The following is a 21,153-nucleotide window of genomic DNA, read 5'->3' on the forward strand; positions in this document are numbered from 1 at the left end:
CAAGTGCAGGCTTGAGTAAGTGACTGTTGGGGTAAAGGCATTATGCCCACCCTTATAGTGTGTACAAGCCCATAAGTTATAGTACATAGTACACTTAGTACTTTTAATGTACTAAGTGCACACTGTGTACTAGTGCAATATACATGTGTGATAAGGGAGTCACACACTCATCTCTTGAGTTGACTTATCCCCACAACTCACTCTCTCTCTCTCTCTCTCTCCTCTCTGTGTATTTCTCCCACATGAAAACCTAACCCTAATTCTCTCTCCCATTCAACTGGTATCAGAGCCTTGGCAAACAGAACTGCAGAGACCTGCTCAACACTAAGCCTTCGAATCTCTCTGTGATCGCTTTGCTTACAGGCAGTAGCTTTCGCTTCACACACCCTTAGCCTTTGAATCTCGAGTGCAGGGCAGTGCGCAGCATGTATAGTCACGGGCAGTGCTGCATCGCTTCATCTACAGCAGCACAGCAGCAACGTGGTGAGGCCGGAGGAGTGCACGGCGTACCCATTCGCACGTAGCAAGGCGTTGGGCGTTAGACGGCCTGGCCACAAGGCGTAGCAACGCAACCGTGCTGGCCGAACATCTCTACTTGAAGAAGCGTGGCGTTTCTGGTGCTGGTTAGCGTATTGCTGGCAGCGGCGTACCCATTCGCACTGTACTTTGCTGCCCAGCAGCTGGGCGTAGGCAGCCAGCAGACGTGGGCTGCCCAGCCAGCAGCGTGGGCTGCTCACCTGCTGCCCAGCAGCAGCCACGCTGCCCAACCAGGCAGCGCAGAGGGCTGCCCAGCCATCCGTACCTGCACAGCAGCAGGCGCATCAGAGAGCTAGCACCAACACACGCACAGCAACGAGCAGCAGCAGCAGCATCGTGCAGCACCCTTTTCAGCAGCAGCAGCAGCAGCATCCGATTCAGCAACATTAGCAAGAAGCGCCCCTCGCCCCCCCCCCCCCCCCCTTTCTGCAACAGCATCAACACAAAGAAATTCAGCCTGCAAATTGTAGAAAATCAGAAAATTAAGAGGTATTTGCCTTCAATTTTGGGATTTTCCTTGTCAATTATCATCAATTGAGCAGGTACAGGTTGCAATGGCTCAAATTTGAGCACAATTGGCAAAATTGGTGACATTGGTCACAATCAGAGTCAATTTGCAGGAAATTGGATGTCGAAATTTGGGGCTTTTGATGTAATTGTGCAATTGGGCATTCATACATGCTGTATGATGTGAGCAATCTCACATTCGGGCCAAAATTGCAAGAAATTGCAATGCAAATCAAAGGGCTTTTGTGCCGATTGGGTTGATTTGCATGCAGGCACTCGCATTTGATGCTTTGGGCAATGTGTTGATGCCTGTCAAGCACTCAATGTGCCTGTAAATCAAGGGGCTTTTATGTATTGGATGTATATGTGGCCAGGGGGAAGCACTGTGAAGACTCTGGATGCCTTCATGTGCGTTAATGTACCATGTATGATCAGAAATTGATCTTAAATCAAGGGGCTTTTCAAGATTTTATGCTTGTTGAGCTTGGCAAAGCAGCAGGCAAGACTTTTATGCCTTGAATCCTCAGAAATCAGCTTGCAGTCAAGGGGCTTTTGTCCAATTTCTGTTCGGGACTGTTGTATGTAGTGGTCGTGACTGTAAAAGTCTGATTTTCACTCATTTGGACAGCCAAGAGAGCATTTATTGCTACTGTACCTACTGGTACAGATTTGGTACAACTTTGTACAAGTTTTGGCATGGCTGTACACTGATTTGAGTGAAGAAAAAGCTCATTTTCAGCTGTTGTACTTGCCAGTACAGGTTTGGTACATCATTGGTGAGCACTTAGTACTGCTGTACAGTACTTTGGAAGGGGAACAGAGCACATTTAAGGTGCTGTCCTAAATCTGCAGCAACCAGATTTTGGTGATTTCATCACATACAGTGGGAGTAGAGTTGCATTTGTGCTTCCGCAGTGGGAGATATACTTTGGGAGAACAACTGTGAGCACTTTGTGTGCTTTTGGTGCAGTGTTTGCACATTTTGAGGCATTGACAGGTTGCATATTGCTATGGCAACCACAAGTGAGAGCTCTTCATTGCTTCACATCAAGAAGCTTGAAGGCTCACATAATTATGATATTTGGCAAACCCAATGCTATAATGTGTTGCTCTAGAAGAAGCAGCACAAGCCTATCAAAGAAAGGGGTGTAATGCCCGCTTCTCTTACTGCTGAAGAGTGGGAAGATATGGATGAGCTGGCAAGATCTACTATCATGTTGTCTGTGTCAGACTCTTTACTTCTCAGCATTCGTGAAGAGAAGACAGCTTGGGGAATGTGGCAAAGATTGCAGGACTTGTATGCCCAACAAAGTGCCTCAAGCAAAGTGTATTGGTTGAAGAAACTCATAGGTCTTCAGATGAAGGAAGGGACATCTATGATAGCCCATCTAAATGAGTTTAATGGTATTGTCAGCATGGTCATTAATCAAAAGTTGGCAATGGACGATGAGTTCAAAGCCACTTTTCTCTTATGCACTTTGCCAGAGAGTTGGAACACATTCAGGACAGCCACTAGCAATTCGAATGCTATGCTGTCATATGCAGATGTTGAGGGTGCTCTTCTTCAAGAAGAGATGAACAGGAAGAACAATTCTGTTGGAAAGTCCAATGCAATGAATGCACGTGGGAGATCCCAGCAAAGGGGTAAAAGCCAAGAACGGGGAAGGAGCAAGTCCCGCTCCAAAAAGGACTTGGAATGCCATTATTGTGGCAAGAAGGGACACATCAAAAAGCAATGCTACAAATGGAAAAATGATCAAAAGGAAAAGGGAAAAGGCAAAGACAAAGACAAAGACAAAGATGAAGCCAAAGATGTAAAGCCAAAGGGCAAAAGTGGAGTCAAAATTGAAGAAGTCAATGTGTCACATGCAAGTGACAGTGAGGAAGAGGTCCTATTCACGTCTTCACTTGATGCCCATTCACTTCTTACAGGAGATGGTCATGGTATGCACTCATGGATCATTGATTGAGGTGCCTCCTTTCATGTCACAGGTTGCAGAGACTTGTTTGTCAGGTATACTGCTGGCAATGAAGGAGTAGTTTATTTGGGTGACAACCATGCATGCAAGATTCTTGGCAGAGGTGATGTGAGGCTTGTGTTTTCAGATGGCTCACAGCTTATGCTCCATGATGTCAGGCATGTGCCTGAGATCAAGAAGAACCTGCTTTCTACTGGACAGCTTGATGATGCTGATTATGTTACCACATTTGGTCGTGGAAAGTGGAAGATTAGTAAGGGCTCACTGGTTGTTGCCAGAGGCTCTAAGGTGGACACTCTTTACTTCATGCATGCAGGTGTTTGTCACCATGCTAATGTAAATGCAATTGAGCTGCCGGAAATCTCTATGTGGCATAGCCGGTTGGGACACATGAGTGTCAAAGGAATGGAGCAATTGTCTCGTTTGGGTTACTTGCCTTCTCTAAAGTTTTCAAGTTTTCAGTTTTGTGAGCATTGTATATATGGCAGGCAACTCCAGTGCCCCCACAAGAAAGCTCTTGGACAGAAAGATGCTCAGTTAGAGCTTGTGCATACAGATGTATGTGAGATGCCTCAGCTTTCTTTGGGAGGGGCAAAATATTTTGTGTCATTTATTGATGATGCCACACGCAAGGTGTGGGTTTATTCTCTTCGTTTGAAGAGTGATACATTCTCAGTGTTTGAGAAGTTTGTTGCTCATGTTGGGATATTCCATTGTTGCATTGTGACAGTCAGAGTGCCATCCACTTGGCAAAGAACCTTGTCTTTCATGCAAAGACGAAGCATGTGGATGTGAAGTATCACTTCATCAGAGAGGTGATAGAGAACAAGCAAATTCAGCTTGTTAAGATTCATACGGATGACAACCCGGCTGATTTGTTGACAAAGAGTTTGCCTTCGGAGCGGTTTGCTCATTGCAGACACTAGATGGGCATTGGATGAGGCCAGTTTCAGCCTTGATATGTATATTATCATGTACATGCTGATTTTTCTTTTCCTTCATTTAAGGGCACTTTGCCTTTAAGTGGGAGGTTGTTGGGGTAAAGGCATTATGCCCACCCTTATAGTGTGTACAAGCCCATAAGTTATAGTACATAGTACACTTAGTACTTTTAATGTACTAAGTGCACTATGTGTACTAGTGCAATATACATGTGTGATAGGGGAGTCACACACTCATCTCTTGAGTTGACTTATCCCCACAACTCTCTCTCTCTCTCTCTCTCTTCTCTCTGTGTATTTCTCCCACATGAAAACCTAACCCTAATTCTCTCTCCCATTCAGTGACAAGCTGGTTTGAGTCACATTTTTGAATAGTTTAGGAGCATGAATGAGTACATACCAAGGACAGCCCACCTTACAACTGGATGTATACTCACCAAGCTGTCCCCATTAATCTTGGCTAATCCCTGTCACCTTTCCTCAGAAACACATCACATCTGCCCATGGAGCAGTCTTCCCGTAATCACCTGCTTCCTTGCTCCCCCAGGTGGCTCTCTCAGAAGTCGGCACCACACTTTTTCATTGCTTCACTCTGTGCCCTCTCATTGCATCCCAAAGGCTTCCCAGCCGTTGCCAGCTCTTCTCTCCTCAGCTGTCCCCAGTCAACTCTGCCCAGCCTCTTCTCTTCTTTTCTGCACGCTCACCAGAGAGACCGCCTCTTCCACATGGCAGCAACCACACCAGCCCGACTCGCCAGCCTCACCTTCTCTTTGCTTGCAGCCACAGCCTTCGCTGTCCAGTCAACATAAGAAGCATCTCCTCTCCACGGCGGCCACCTCACTCTGCGTCTGTGTCTGCCGAATCACCAGAACTTCGTCTTCTCGCACAAGGCGGCTACCCCATTTTCTTCGCTCTGTCTGCAAAACCACCAGAGCGCTTCTTCTACGAGGCGGCAACTTCACCTTCAAAACCCCAGCCCGTTCGCTTCACACAGGCGGCTCCCCTCACTCACCTACGGCTGCGCTCCAGCCACGCTATCCACTTCGATCAGCTTCTGGTCCCCTAGCTCTCCCACGCTGGTCACCGCCACTCCTTCGTACAAGGCGGCATACACCATTCTCTTCGCTCTGTCTGCAGAACCACCAGAGCGCTTCTTCTACGAGGCGGCAACTTCACCTTCAAAACCCCAGCCCGTTCGCTTCACACAGGCGGCTCCATTCACTCACCTATGGCTGCGCTCCAGCCACGCTATCCACTTCGATCAGCTTCCGGTCCCCTAGCTCTCCCACGCTGGTCACCGCCACTCCTTTGTACAAGGGGGCATACACCTTCTTTGAATGGGAGAGTTAATTAGGATTAGGTTATTCATGTGGGAGACATACACAGAGAGAAGAAGGGGGAGAGAGAGAGAGAGTTGTGGGGATAAGTCAACTCAAGCATTGAGTGTGTGACTCCCCTATCACACATGTATATTGCACTAGTACACATAGTGCACTTAGTACATTAAAAGTACTAAGTGTACTCTGTACTATAACTTATGGGCTTGTACACACTATAAGGGTGGGCATAATGCCTTTACCCCAACAACCTCCCACTTAAAGGCAAGGTGCCCTTAAATGAAGGAAAAGAAAAATCTGCATGTACATGATAATATACAAGGCCATATCAAGGCTGAAACTGGCCTCATCCAATGCCCATCAAGTGTCTGCAATGAGCAAACCGCTCCGGAGGCAAACTCTTTGTCAACAGATCAGCCGGGTTGTCATCCGTATGAATCTTAACAAGCTGAATTTGCTTGTTCTCTATCACCTCTCTGATGAAGTGATACTTCACATCCACATGCTTCGTCTTTGCATGAAAGACAGGGTTCTTTGCCAACTGGATGGCACTCTGACTGTCACAATGCAACAATGGAATATCCCCTGTATAACCCAAATCAACCACTAAACGAGATAGCCATAATGCCTCCTTGCAAGCCTCTGTGGCTGCAATATACTCGGCCTCTATAGTAGATAAGGCAGTGCACTTCTGCATCCTGGATATCCATGACACAGCACCTCCTGTGAATGTAAACACATAACCGATAGTAGACTTCCGGTTATCTGGATGACCGGCATAATCCGAATCCGTGTAACCATGCACTAATGCATCCTGTTTGCCAAAGCAAATGCACATATCCTGTGTGCCCTTCAGGTATCTCATGACACCTTTCACTGCTTCCCAATGCTTCTTGCCAGGGTTGGCCATGTATCTAGAAACCACTCCCACTGCAAATGCAATGTCCGGCCTAGTAGCAACCATGGCATACATGAGACTGCCACAAGCTGAAGCATACGGAATCTTGGCCATATCAGCCCTGCCACTATCTGACTGTGGGCTGTCCATAGCACTGAGTTTCACATATGGAGGCAAAGGAGTACTAGTCTTCTTCCCCCCGTCCATATTGAACCTCTGCAAAACTTTGCCAATGTATTCCTTCTGAGACAAATACAACACATGCTGATTTCTGTCCCGAAGTATCCGCATACCCAAAATGTGATTTGCATCACCCAAATCCTTCATATCAAAGGTTTGATGCAGCCTCTTCTTCAAGGCATCTATCTCTTTACAAGATTTCCCGGCAATCAACATATCATCAACATACAAGATGAGAATCAATAGACTGCCATCCAAAGCTTTCTTGGTGTATAAGCAGTGATCTATGTCACTTCAATCCTGGGATTTCACGAATGTATCAAATTTATGGTACCATTCCCTTGGTGCCTGTTTGAGCCCATAAAGACTCTTTTTCAGCTTGCATACAAGCTTCTCCTTTCCACTCACTGCATAACCCTCTGGTTGTTGCATATATATCTCCTCATGGAGATCACCGTGAAGAAAAGCAGTCTTCACATCCATCTGAATCAAGTCCAGATCATCATGAGCAACCAAAGCTAATACAGCTGTAAGTGTGGTCATTTTGACCACTGGAGAGAAGATCTCATCAAAGTCCACACCATATTCCTGCTTGAAGCCCTTAGCCACTAACCTGGCTTTGTATCTTGGCTTTGCATCTGGTGCAACTTTGAGCCTGTAAACCCACTTTCATGGCAAAACCTTCTTGCCTGTAGGCAAATGCACCAACTTCCATGTTCGGTTTTTGTGCAGAGAATCCATCTCTGACTTCATGGCACGCTCCCAAAGAGCTTTGTCTGCCCTCTGTAAAGCCTCCTTATAACATGAGGGCTCCCCACAGTCAGTAAGCATCAAGTAGTCAACCCCTGGAACAAACCTGTCAGGGGCTCTGGAGGGTCTTGTGGACCTCCGTACCCAATGACCATCATTTGCAGGTTGCTGTCCAGCCTGCATATCACCTATTGGTGGCTCCTGTTTCATGCCATAAGGCTGAAAAATCATGCCCGGTATCTCCTCTAACTGTGGGATATCCATAGGGATATCTTCTGCCATCTCTGGCTGTCCATTTGGACCATTTTCAGCACCATTTAAGGGCTGGTTTTGCTGCTGTAATGGGATTTACAGCCCTTGGTTGTTGTCCATGATGTCCATCATCATCAAAGATGACTCTGCCAGGCTCCTGTTGCCTTACAGGCTCCTTATACATGCACATCAAAAATGACATCATTGCTGCGTATAATCTTTCTATTCACGGGATCCCAAAGTCTATACCCCATTTCACCTCTGTCACCATATCCTAGGAATATGCATTTGTGAGACTTAGGATCAAGTTTGGTGTGCATTTCCCTGCGTATGTGCACGTACGCAACGCAACCAAACACTCTCAAGTGCTTGTAGGACGGAGGCTTCCTTGTCCATACTTCTTCTGGCACTTTCCCACCAAGCCTCGTGTTAGGTGACCTGTTTATAAGATGAACGGCTGTCATAATAGCTTCAGCCCAAAAACCATGAGGTAATGCAGCATGTGACAACATAGAACGGACTTTCTCCTGAATGGTCCTGTTCATCCTCTCTCCTGTCCCGTTTTGTGGAGGATCGTAAGGAGTAGAGAGCTCCCTCTTGATGCCTTTAGCATCACAAAAGTCCTGAAACTATTTGGACATATACTCTCCACCATTGTCGGAACGCAAAGCCTTCAGTGTTTTGCCAGTTTGATTCTCAACAAGAGCAACAAACTTCTCAAACACTGAGAATGTATCACTCTTCAAACGAAGAGGATAAACCCATACCTTACGTGTGGCATCATCAATAAATGACACAAAATATTTTGCCTCCCAATGAAAGCTGAGGCATCTCACATACATCTGTATGCACAAGCTCTAACTGAGCATCTTTCTGTCCAAGAGCTTTCTTGTGGGGGCACTGGAGTTTCCTGCCATATATACAATGCTCACAAAACTGAAAACTTGAAAACTTTAGAGAAGGCAAGTAACCCAAACGAGACAATTGCTCCATTCCTTTGACACTCATGTGTCCCAACCGGCTATGCCACATAGAGATTTCCGGCAGCTCAATTGCATTTACATTAGCATGGTGACAAACACCTGCATGCATGAAGTAAAGAGTGTCCACCTTAGAGCCTCTGGCAACAACCAGTGAGCCCTTACTAATCTTCCACTTTCCACGACCAAATGTGGTAACATAATCAGCATCATCAAGCTGTCCAGTAGAAAGCAGGTTCTTCTTGATCTCAGGCACATGCCTGACATCATGGAGCATAAGCTGTGAGCCATCTGAAAACACAAGCCTCACATCACCTCTGCCAAGAATCTTGCATGCATGGTTGTCACCCAAATAAACTACTCCTTCATTGCCAGCAGTATACCTGACAAACAAGTCTCTGCAACCTGTGACATGAAAGGAGGCACCTCAATCAATGATCCATGAGTGCATACCATGACCATCTCCTGTAAGAAGTGAATGGGCATCAAGTGAAGACGTGAATAGGACCTCATCCTCACTGTCACTTGCATGTGACACATTGACTTCTTCAATCCTGACTCCACTTTTGCCCTTTGGCTTTACATCTTCGCTTCATCTTTGTCTTTGTCTTTGTCTTTGCCTTTTCCCTTTTCCTTTTGATCATTTTTCCATTTGTAGCATTGCTTTTTGATGTGTCCCTTCTTGCCACAATAATGGCATTCCAAGTCCTTTTTGGAGCGGGACTTGCTCCTTCCCCGTTCTTGGCTTTTACCCCTTTGCTGGGATCTCCCACGTGCATTCATTGCATTGGACTTTCCAACAGAGTTGTTTTTCCTGTTCATCTCTTCTTGAAGAAGAGCACCCTCAACATCTACATATGACAGCATAGCATTCGAATTGCTAGTGGCTGTCCTGAATGTGTCCCAACTCTCTGGCAAAGTGCATAAGAGAAAAGTGGCTTTGAACTCATCGTCCATTGCCAACTTTTGATTAATGACCTGGCTGACAATACCATTAAACTCATTTAGATGGGCTGTCATAGACGCCCCTTCCTTCATCTGAAGACCTATGAGTTTCTTCAACCAATACACTTTGCTTGAGGCACTTTGCTGGGCATACAAGTCCTGCAATCTCTGCCACATTCCCCAAGCTGTCTTCTCTTCACGAATGCTGAAAAGTAAAGAGTCTGACACAGACAACATGATAGTAGATCTTGCCAGCTCATCCATATCTTCCCACTCTTCAGCAGTAAGAGAAGCGGGCTTTACACCCCTTTCTTTGATAGGCTTGTGCTGCTTCTTCTGGAGCAACACATTATAGCACTGGGTTTGCCAAATATCATAGTTATGTGAGCCTTCAAGCTTGTGTGAAGCAATGAAGAGCTCTCACCTGTGGTTGCCATAGCAATATGCAACCTGTCAATGCCTGACTCCCTGCAAAATGTGCAAACACTGCACCAAAAGCACACAAAGTGCTCACAGTTGTTCTCCCAAGCTTTATCTCCCACTGCGGAAGCACAAATGCAACTCTACTCCCACTGTATGTGATGAAATCACCAAAATCTGGTTGCTGCAGATTTAGGACATCACCTTAAATGTGCTCTGTTCCCCTTCCAAAGTATTGTACAGCAGTACTAAGTGCTCACCAATGATGTACCAAACCTGTACCGGCAAGTACAGCAGCTGAAATTGAGATTTTTGCTCACTCAAATCAATGTGCAGCCATGCCAAAACTTGTACAAAGCTGTACCAAATCTGTACCAGCAAGTACAGTAGCAATAAATGCTCTCCTGGCTGTCCAAATGAGTGAAAATCAGACTTTTATAGCATTGACGCACATGAAGGCATCCAGAGTCTTCACGGTGCTTCCCCCTGGCCACATATAAATCCCGTACATAAAAGCCCCTTGATTTACAGGCACATTGAGTCCTTGACAGGCATCAACACATTGCCCAAAGCATCAAATGCGATTGCCTGCATGCAAATCAATCCAATTGGCACAAAAGCCCCTTGATTTGCACTGCAATTTGCTGCAATTTTGCCCGAATGTGCGATTTCTCACATCATATAGCATGTATGAATGCTTAATTGCACAATTACATCAAAAGCCCCAAATTTTGACATCCAATTTCTTGCAAATTGATCCTGATTGTGACCAATGTCAGGCAATTTTGCCAATTTTGCTCAAAAATTGAGCAATTCGGCACCTGACCTGCTCAATTGATGATTGTACCTGCTCAATTGCAAATTGGACATGCAAATTCCAAAAAATTGAAGCAAATACCTCAGGTAATTTTTTGATTTTTTTGTTGCAGGAAAGGGGGGTTTGCTCATGCTGCTGCAGAAAGAATTGTGCTGATGAAGGACTCCTCACGCTTACCAGTTGTACGGATAGCTGGCTGCTGCTGCTATGAAGCGCTGGCTGCGCCTGGTTGGCTGGGCAGCCCTCTGCGCTGCCTGGTTGGGCAGCGTGGCTGCTGCTGGGCAGCAGCTGAGCAGCCCACGTTTGCTGACTGCCTACGCCCAGCTGCTGATGGGCAGGAGGCGAGGGATCAGACGGCGCTAATAAAAACCAACGCCTCCTTCGTTCGCACCGCTTGTCGCCTACGTGCGAAGAGAAAAAAAAAACGAAGAAGTTGCCGCCGTTTTCGCCTAGAGGTGGCGGGTTGTGCTCGCCCAGCGATAACACGCCTGCACTTCGACGGCTCGCTCGTAGGCGTGTTTGCCTCGTAGGACTCAACTCGTCTAACGCCCAATGCTTGCTGCAACAGTTCTCAGGCTGCCTACGACTGATTCGCTACCTGCTGTGCAGCGCTTTGCTGCGCTGCCTGTCATGGCAGCTGCTGCTGACACGTGCAACACCCAAGCTAGCCGCTATCTGTAAGCACCTGCTCCACAGCCTGAAATGCAGCTTCAAACTGTTCACATGGAACAGCCTCACAATTTGGATAAGCTCTACTTGCCGCTGGGAGAGGATCAAGACAGCTACCTAAGCTCTGATACCAGTTGAATGGGAGAAGAAATTAGGGTTAGGTTATTCATGTGGGAGACATACACAGAGAGAAGAAGGGAGAGAGAGAGAGAGAGTTGTGGGGATAAGTCAACTCAAGCATTGAGTGTGTGACTCCCCTATCACACATGTATATTGCACTAGTACACATAGTGCACTTAGTACATTAAAAGTACTAAGTGTACTATGTACTATAACTTATGGGCTTGTACACACTATAAGGGTGGGCATAATGCCTTTACCCCAACATTCTTCGCGTGTCTCTGCAGAACCACCAGAGCCGCTTGCACGCTTACCCACACCCAAGGTCTCTGGCACAAGGCGGCAGCTACACTCCCCGGCGTCTCCTTGCAGAATCACCAGAGCAGCTCTCTGCATTGGCTTCGCTCTTCTCGCTCAGTCGAGCGTCTCCCTTTTTCAAAGCGGCCCTTCAGTTGTTCGCCAACCTTCCAGAGGGTGTCTCCATTGTGCTGGCGAGAGAGCTGGCAGCTAACAAAGCTTCCATGTGGCTTTCAACTAGCTGGCCACTCTTATATTATTTTTTTTATTTTTCTTCTAAAGCCTAGAAGATGGTCGCTTAAATAGAGACCCCCAAAGCAACCTTTCAGCTATCCCGGCTAAATCAACTCTGCGCCGCCAACAAAAGAAGCATCCACTCTTTCTCAGAGGCGGCCACCTCCACACCAGCTGCCACTTTTTCCGAATCAGTCGGTGCCCTGCATTTGGCAACCACCCGCACACCATACTGCTGCAATAAAAAACTTCCAAATCTCTAGCATCTGCTCCCAAAAAAAACGTGCGTGTACCAGCTCACTGCAAAACCACCCGCTCTATACATTTGCCAAGGCATTCAGGGCAAAGTTTATTCACAAACCATGCATCCCATATGTACACCGACTCAAAACACTTCTCAGATTTTTACCTGACGACGTCTTCCACATAACAACCATATGAGTGTTAAATCTCACTTGTAGATCCTGCTTAACTATCTATCTAACAAAAAACATGTTTTTGTTGATATTGAAAACATGAACTACATCCAAGTACTTCATTTTGCCATCTTGCATAGATAATGGTACCTTACCACCGTACATAATAGATGCGTAGTATCATCACCTATTTCTACATACCTTGGTTTTTCCATTTTATGCATATCTCTAAACCACTTTCCATGATGGGTCATGTGGTTACAGGGACTAGAAACAATATACCATATATCTCCAGGGCTCCTTACATCTCTAGTCAAAGAACTAAGAATATGGTGCATCATAATAGTTGCTCACTTCTATCTTCAGCTTGCTTGCTTGAAGATGCATAGTTTCCTTGTTTGTATCTTTCCACTTTTGATGTTATTTTAATTTTTAACACACTACTTTGCTATATATGAGCTGGCTTGCCATAATAATATCACTCCATGCTATTTTCACTCTGGTTTCTTTGCCATCGTCCACCTCAACCTCTACCTTTAGAGTAGCCTCTTCCACCTATTTGTACATTAGATTCTTGTTGTTGTTGCTACCCATGATTTTGGTTTCCAAACCGACCTGTACCTCGGCCTTTAGATGATTTACTCCCTACATTCATCTCCTCTATGATGATGTTCCTCTACCTCTACTTGTGTTTATGTAGATGGCATGCTCCTACATATTTCCAAAAGATGATTTACTCTCGACATTCATTCATCTTCTCTATGATAAGAAGGGCTATAAGATCCTCAAAGTTTGGGAACTTTTCACGAGTTTGGATAGATATCTAAAACTGGTCATTCTCTTTGCCAAGCCCATTTAATGTGAACGTGACACCGTCATCGTCGTCATCCATAAGAGCTCTAATAGAATCAAGGGCATCTATTGCAAACCCTTTTGCCTTTAATGAGTAAACACTTATACTCAATCTTATTTCTTTGCCTCGTTGATTTGCAGTTTGTCTCCTAAAGATGAGAGAGAACGAGGGAAACAAATGAAAAGCAGGCTTGCAGGCGAGAGAGAAAGAAAGAAAGAAAGAAAGATATATTAACGTCTCCTAAAGGCCGAAATGGCCCATGAGACCAAAACAAGGTACAACTGATGATGATGATGTCTCATCATAACAAATCTGAAAGAAAGAATGAAAATAGTAACATCCTAAGAGAGCTAAGAGCTGAAAGCTGTACCGTTGAATCGTCGCGGTAAACTCCTCCGGTGGCGGGCAATGATGGCTCGAATCTGCCGATGGTGAGGGAGTCGTGGACGTGATCCTCGTGGTCGTGTGCGTCTCGCTCTACATATGGCAATGGCTCTGTCCAGTGTGACTGCTCTGGAGGGTGGTCTGCCAGGTAGGCCTGTAGATGGGGGAGTAGAGGCTGGTGGGGTTGTAGTGCTGGCTCTGAAAAAATCTGAGGGCTCTCTGTCTAGGCGGCTCTGGTCACACTGCCCTCCTGTCCCTCAATAGGCTCTCTCTGTGGTGTCTAAGCTCAAGCATGAAGAGCCCTAAGCACCTTTGGTCCTCAAAGTCCATGATCCGACGCAAAGGTCCAAAGCCTTCACGGAACAGGCAGTGGTACCTCCCTCGGATCTCATAGTAGACAGTACAACGACATATATAGTGTTCCTCCGACTCCACCTCCTGATGGCAAAGCTGGCATATGCGGTCCTCTAGTGATATATGCTCATATCGACCTGTCTCTATCCTCAGCCGGTGTGAGGAGGTGCGAATCTGTCCAATAGCACTGCGAATACCATGTTAGGTGTGTGTGTCCATGTAAGCATGGCGTATAATAAACCCGTCCGAAGAGAGGTGTAGAAAATGACTTTGGTAGTGTGCCATTTTTGTGCCCAACTGCTGCGGGGGCCTGACCCATGTCCTCTCTGTATCTAGTCTTACAATGTCCATCCTGATCACCCGATTCAGCTCTGAACGGCTGAGATCTAAGAACGGGCAGTCCAGGCTGTAAGCAAAAGGCGAGAGTGCATCAATACTCATGCCATGCAAGGCCAGCCATGTGCGCATCTGGGCATACCAACACTGGGTGTCTCCCTCATCTGCAAGTTGTTTGGAGGAAGTGAGTGCTAGGCGAGGGTATTTATGCTGAGGGAGCTCCCATATTCTATGGAGAAAAGTAACTCCACGGAACAAAGCCTCAGTAACCACTGGGGCAGTCCCCATCTCTGCCCTGATGATCTCATGTGGTACAGATGACTTGCTCCGAATCATGTGTGCAATCATCATCACTAATGGCCTCTCCATATGCTGCCATCCATCGTAATAGTCTCTCTCTGGTCTGTCTTGTCCTGTCCTGCCAATGGCTCCCTCCTCTTATGGAAAAGACTAGGCCCCCATATTTCCGCTCCAAAGAGAAGTGTCAATGTAACGAGAGTGTCAAATAGCCATAGTTTCGTGCGTGGCTCCTGAAACTGTATGTCTGCGCATTGTCTCTCAAGTGCCCCCAAAGCTACAAATCCTCGTGCTAGTCTAGCCTCTGCTGCCTCCCTCATAGAAAACCACGGCCCTCTAAAGGTCACCCCCAGGTACATAGGATCTGACATACTCAAGTGGCTCTCCTCTAAACGTAAACTGCGTTTGTGTTCTAGTCACCCATGCTTGTGTGGTATTAAATGTCATAACCTTAGTTTTACCAAGGTTCACTGTGAGATCTTTGTCCACACAAAAAGACTGCAGTGCATCCAAGTGTCTCTGTAGTCCCTCGGGAGTGTCTGAGAAGCACAATGTCATCTGCATATAGTAGGATGGGTATCAACACCCCAGCTAGGCTCGCTCGTGGGCCACCCAATCTATCCACATAGTCTAAGACCTCATCAATGTATAGCCCAAAGAGTGTGGGTGAAAGCGGGCAGCCCTGCTTCACCCCAATAGTATTGTTCACTGCATCCGACAAGTCCCTTGGGGCACGTACTCTGCCTATCACTGACTCATACAAAGTGTATACTCCCCCCTGCATCTCCTCAGGGACACCAATATCCTGTAGTCTCCTCATAAGCCTGGCACGTGGTACCGTATCAAATGCTTTGCGGAAGTCCACAAAACAACAATATATCCTCCGTCCTCGTGCTCGTCCCTCCTCAATAAGAGCTATGAGGGTGAGTATATGATCCAGTGTGGTGTATCCCCTCCTAAAACCAGCATGTCCAGTTGCTCTATGTCCCTGCCTCTCTGCCCACCGGCTCATCTCATGCTCCAAGATGGATCCGTATATCTTAGCCAGATAATGGCCAATCATGATCGTACGATAGTTACTGGGCATCATGGGGTCCCCGCTCTTAAGCAACGGCACAATAGTGTTATCTGTCCAACTAGCTGGGAAACCTTCACACGTAGCTCTATTAAACATGTGTACAAGGATCGGTGCCAGAGTATCCCGTGCATATGAGAAATGTTCAACTGCTAGACCTTCATGATCTTGCGCCCTCCCTATGTGTAGTGTATCAATTGCATCTAGCACCATCCGCAAAGTAAAGAAAATGCAATGATCCGGTCGAGGTGATGGCGGGCGCGGAATGGAAGGCTGTCTAGGTACATCATATAGGGACATCGCATACTCGTGCCAAGTCTCAGGTGCCGTGATTGGGGTAGGTGGTTGCCTCTCCCGGAACATTTTCTAAGCCCTCTCACTGTCCTGACTCAAGAATAATTGGTGCAACTCTGCCTTGAGCTTTGCCAGGTAATCCCACTTCTTCTTTCGCACAAAGCGTCAGAAGAGTGTCCTGGCTTGTCTGTGTGTACGTGCCCCAAGGGCGACCTTTCTCTGTAGCTGAGCTCGGGTCTCTCGGCATTCGTCATCATACCAGCTATTCTACGGACTAGTACTGCTCAAGGGCTTAGAGGCAGCTATAGTATATGGGAAAGCATATGCTGCCGAGGTATGTAGTACCTCTATAAAGCCTCTCGTAAGCTCCTCTAAAGGGCTATCTAGGTCAAGAGTGAAAAGGCCATCGTAGACTGCACTGCAATAAACTCCAGCAGTCTCTCTTGTAAAATGGTATCTAGGGTGGCGAGAGAGAGGTAATGGCGATAACTGTCTTTGGTTCCTGCATACCACTGTGAAGCTTAAGTATGCATGATTTGCCGCCATCCCAATCGGCCTGTCAGAAATATAGAAACTCTGGATATGTGGCATTTACGCAACTCCTTCCTCATGCATGCATACATGTCATTCTTCCGGGCTTCCATAGCCTCATACATTTCCTTTTCCAAATCTAGTCGCATGTTGTTCAATTCCGCCTTGATCATAATCTGCACTTTTTCATACATAGAATCGTCTTTGGTTCTAGACATTTTCCCCGCCCTAGATGAGCCCGGGGAAGGCGTACTTTCCCTCATTCTTCTGCGAAAAATGAGCCGTGCTTTAGGCGGTGTTTGGCAGACACCCTGGTCATCAACATTGCACGAAGTATCCATTTCTCAGAAGCCCACACGATGCATACATGCATTCAGATGGAATCACTGGAATAGAACCTCTGAAATGCTGCAATAGTTTGCTCTCGGGACCAAAACCCACACTATGTATACATAAAAGCTCATGGCTTGAACCTGCACACTTTCAGCTTTCAGTTTTGCACGCCTGCACACTTTGTACCTGCGCGCATAGCACTTCCAACCAATAGCTACACACTTTGCATACACTTGTCCACCATGCACTCTGCACTTGGCATTTCCTCCTGTAGGTACTGTGAATAGCAGTGTGCTGTCTCTGTACAGCAAATTCAGATCAGATGAATCAGCTGTAACCCAAGACCTGGAACCTTGTTGTTGATCTTCAAAAAGAGAGAGAGAGAGAGAGAGAGAGAGAGAGAGAGAAATGAAATGTTATATTAACGTCTTCAAAAGGCCAAAGTGACCTATGAGACCAAAGTTACAACCATGTGATATCTGATACACTGTCTGGAAAAGAAAAGAAAGAACTGAAGGTAAGCATCTAGCCCTACAATACATCAGTATCTAGCCCTACAATACATCAGTAGGGAGCATCCGGAAGCAGCAACTAGGGAGAGTGGGAAGCTAATGCTACTAGTCAAAATGGGGTACATGAGTACATGGATACATGAATACATGAATATGGGGGAGTGCAAAAGTGACAGTGAGTACAACAGTATATGGCTGGAGTCGTAATCATCCTTGGAGCTCTAGCATGGGTCTCTGCCGGATGGCCTGGACATCTGCCATAGTGAGATGCCTGGTCGGGAGCCCGATGCCTCGCAATGATGCTCTGAATCCTCCGGTGTAGGCACCATCTCCGATGTGAGGATCCGCGAACCCTCGGGCGTCTGAATCTGCCCAACTGGAGAGCTCTCTCAACTAGAGTCCCACGGGGTGCCCACTGCTGGGCTGTCGGCTGTGTGTCCTCCCGGGTAGTCCCTCTAAAGAAGTCAGTAATCTGTCTCTGTGTGGACTCCCTGCCAGTCGGGCGTCTGCTCCTGATAATGGACTCTCTGAGCCTGCGGATCTCCAGGAGATAAAAACCCAAGCATCGCTGATCACAATAGTCCATGACTCTAGCCAGTGGTCCAAATCCCTCTCTGAAAAGGCAATGGTAGTGCCCTCGAATCTCATAATATGCTGTGCAGCGACAGATGTAGTGCTCCTCTGTCTTTGGCTCTATCCAACAAATCTGACAAATCTTGTCCCCTGGAGGTATGCCTCTAAATCTGCCTTTCTCTATCTCTAGATGATGTGAAGAGGTGCGGATCTGCCCAATGGCGAACCTCAATCCATGAGACAGATGGGTATCCATGTAGCTCGGTCTAAGTATGAAGCCATCCTCAGTGGTTGTGACCAGCGTGTCAAAAAGCCACAGCTTAGTGCGTGGCTCCTGAAACTGTACCTGTGAGCACATCCTCTCTAGACCTCCTAGTGCTGCATATCCTCTAGTCAATCTGGCCTCTGTTGCCCCCCTCATGGAAAATGTGGGTCCAGTGAACACCACTCCAAGATATGTGTATGAGTCAACATACTCCACTGTTTCCTGCCCATATGTGAAAATAGGCGTTGATCTCCAGACCCACTGAGCTGTAGTGTTAAACACCATAACCTTGGTCTTACCAAGGTTAACTGAGAGCCCACTGTCCTGTGCATAAGCATGTAAAGTATCCAAGTGCCTCTGCATACCCTTTGGTGAGTTTGCTATAAGCACAATATCATCAGCATATAAGAGCAGAGGTATCCAAGTGCCAACCAACTGGGCTCCTCTGTCCCCTCGTGTCCCAATATAATCAGAGATCTCATCAATGTATAGTCCAAATAGAGTCGGAGAGAGCGGGCAGCCCTGTTTCACCCCTATAGTGGAGTGTACTGGCTGGGAGAGACCCTCTGAAGTCCGCACCTGCCCAACTACTGTCTCATGAAGTGCCATAATACCCCAAATGAGCTCACATGGAACCCCCAAGTCTTGCAGCCTGCGCATCAGTCTAGGTCTGGGCACTGTGTCAAAGGCCTTGCGGAAATCCACAAAGCCATAGTAGATCCTCCTCCCATGTGCTCTGCCTTCCTCAATTATAGCCCTGAGGGTAAAGATATGATCCAAAGTAGAGAATCTCCTCCTGAAACTGCCCTGTCCTTGAGCTCTGTCTCTCTGCCCATCTGCTCAACTCCTGCTCAAGAATAGAGGCATATAGCTTGGCCAGCGAGTGACCAATCATAATGGTGCGGTAGTTAGTCGGTAGGCTCGGATCTCCAGACTTGAGTACCGGCACAATCGTGGAAGTACTCCAAGTCCCAGGAAACCCCTCACACATGGCTCTATTAAACATGAGAGCTAGCAAGTCTGCAATCATATCTCTAGCATGTATGAAATGCTCGGCTACAATGCCCTCATGATCCTGTGCCCTCCCTGTATGCAATTTGTTGATGGCCCTCCTCACCATCTCTGCTATGAAGAAGGTAGAAGTGGGTGGACAAGGCTCTGGAGGGTTCGGTAGTGGTGGCTGCTCTGGTACTGTGTAGAGGGAGGCCGCATACTCGCCCCATGTATCTAGAGAGGTAATGGCCGGAGGCGGGGGGTGGCCTCCCGAGAATCCTGACTCAAAAACAACTGATAGATGTCTCTCTCCAGCCGAGCTAAGAATGCTCTTTCTTCCGCCGAATGAGGGATCGGAAGATGATGCGTGACTGTCTATATGTAGTAACACCTATGGCCACCTTTCTCTGTAGCCGGGCTTTGAGCTAACTATTCTGGGGCATGCTCCCAGGACGTGGTCGTACTGTGGGCTGCGTGTGTGGGAAGGCCGTCGCTGCAGCTGTATGTAAAGCCTCTGTCAGGATCTGTGTGTGAGAGAGAGAGAGAGAGAGAGAGAGAGAGAGAGAGAGAGGTGTTGCTACACTACACCTTGGCAACACGAGTATATAGTTCTGATAATTAAGGTAGCCCCTTCAGCATGCAGAACGGGCAGAGACATCTCTGGTTGAGAGAGAGAGAGAGAGACTGTTGCAGGTTTGTGTGGGCAGGTTTATGGGCAGAGCATTAGGTAGCATATTAGGGTAACTGGCTGCACAACAGGGTTATGGGCAGCGCATTAGGGTTACTGGTTGCACAGTATAATTATACGTAGGGTTATGGGCAGTGCATTAGGATTACGGGCTGCACAGTATGGTTATGGGCAAAGAGAGAGAGGGAGAGAGAGAAAGTTATATTAAACGTCTCCTAAAGACCCAATGGGTCTTTGAGACCAAAGCGATACGATGCTATCCATGGTATGTCTCATGATGGAAAAGAGAGAGAGAGAGAGAGAGAGAGAGAGCGAGAGAGCATCTTTTAATGCAAATTTCTTTGTAGGTGAGGGAAGGAGGGGATTATTCAGATGGAATTGAGGCTGTTGTTAGCCAAGTGCAAAGTTGTTTGGCTGATGGAAAGCTTGCAGATGCTGCTGACTTGCTGGAGAAAAGTGTGCAAGGAACTGAAGCAGAAGCCCTTGTTGTAGACTGGGTTAAACATGCCCGGGATCGAGCAGTGATGGAACAGGTTTTACTGCTTTTGCAAGCTCATGCAACTGCTGTTGCATCTAGCCTGGCATAGTGTCATGAAGAATTTGAGATTATCAATGTTTGTGAGCTCATTGCTGGAATGTGGAAGAGATGGGCTTGTCCTTCTAGTCAATTTCAATTGCGCTCTGGGTTCATATCTAGCTCATCCATCATTTTTGCACGAGAATTCAGTTTTTTTGCTTTTCAATATGTCTCTTTTTCCCTTATAACTGTTAACTTGCGGGAGTGGTTCACAAGTGACATATCAGTCCCGAGTTGAGTAGATTGTAATTGGGAATAATTCTGTGGCTAAGGTTACATATGGGTTCCTGTATACATATCCATTGATACACACAAACAATTTTGCTGAATTGGAGTCGTCTCTGCATTTTCCTTTCGTGCCTATTTTCATGTAACTGAAATGTTGATGAGTTGTAAGGTCCTTTGGTCTTAAGCCCTTTTGTCTTATACCCTTGCTACCTATAGGACTTGCTATTTAAAGAAAAACATTGTGTACATGCACTCCCATTATATAGGAAGATTTTTACCTATGTAGAGCCAGTGATGGGATTATGGTGCAAGGGAGCATGGGAAGGCTCATGATGGTCCCCCTTGCATCGCTTTTGGAACCTGTAGGCCCTTCCCATGCACTCCATACAGTGCCGGTAATAATACCTATATCATTTAGTTCCCGTTTGTTAAGAATCAATATTACAAGTCATTGAAAAGGGTGTCACCAGGTGAATGCCTGCTTAGTTGTCTTTTGATTCACGTATCACCAGGGCTAAGGCTGTGCATAGATGAATGCCACTGCTACTGCAGTAGTGAGCATGTAAAGAGACGTTATATGA

At 46.7% G+C, this 21,153-nt stretch overlaps 1 protein-coding gene across 1 annotated transcript in view; it reads left to right on the forward strand.

Moving 5' to 3' along the window:
• Window positions 1–20,697, forward strand: part of LOC147636840 (MICOS complex subunit) — a 74,328-nt gene extending 53,631 nt beyond the window's left edge. The window contains exon 11 of the mRNA XM_086800395.1: window positions 20,115–20,697. Within this exon, the coding sequence (XP_086656521.1) occupies window positions 20,115–20,354 (240 nt within the window). The 3' untranslated portion in view covers window positions 20,355–20,697. The remainder of the gene's footprint in view (window positions 1–20,114) is intronic.
• The last annotated feature ends 456 nt before the right edge of the window (window positions 20,698–21,153 follow it).

Source organism: Cibotium barometz, chromosome 7 (assembly GCF_041138505.1).
Source record: "Cibotium barometz isolate CiBa-2024 chromosome 7, ASM4113850v1, whole genome shotgun sequence".
In the NCBI taxonomy this organism is placed as follows: domain Eukaryota; kingdom Viridiplantae; phylum Streptophyta; class Polypodiopsida; order Cyatheales; family Cibotiaceae; genus Cibotium; species Cibotium barometz.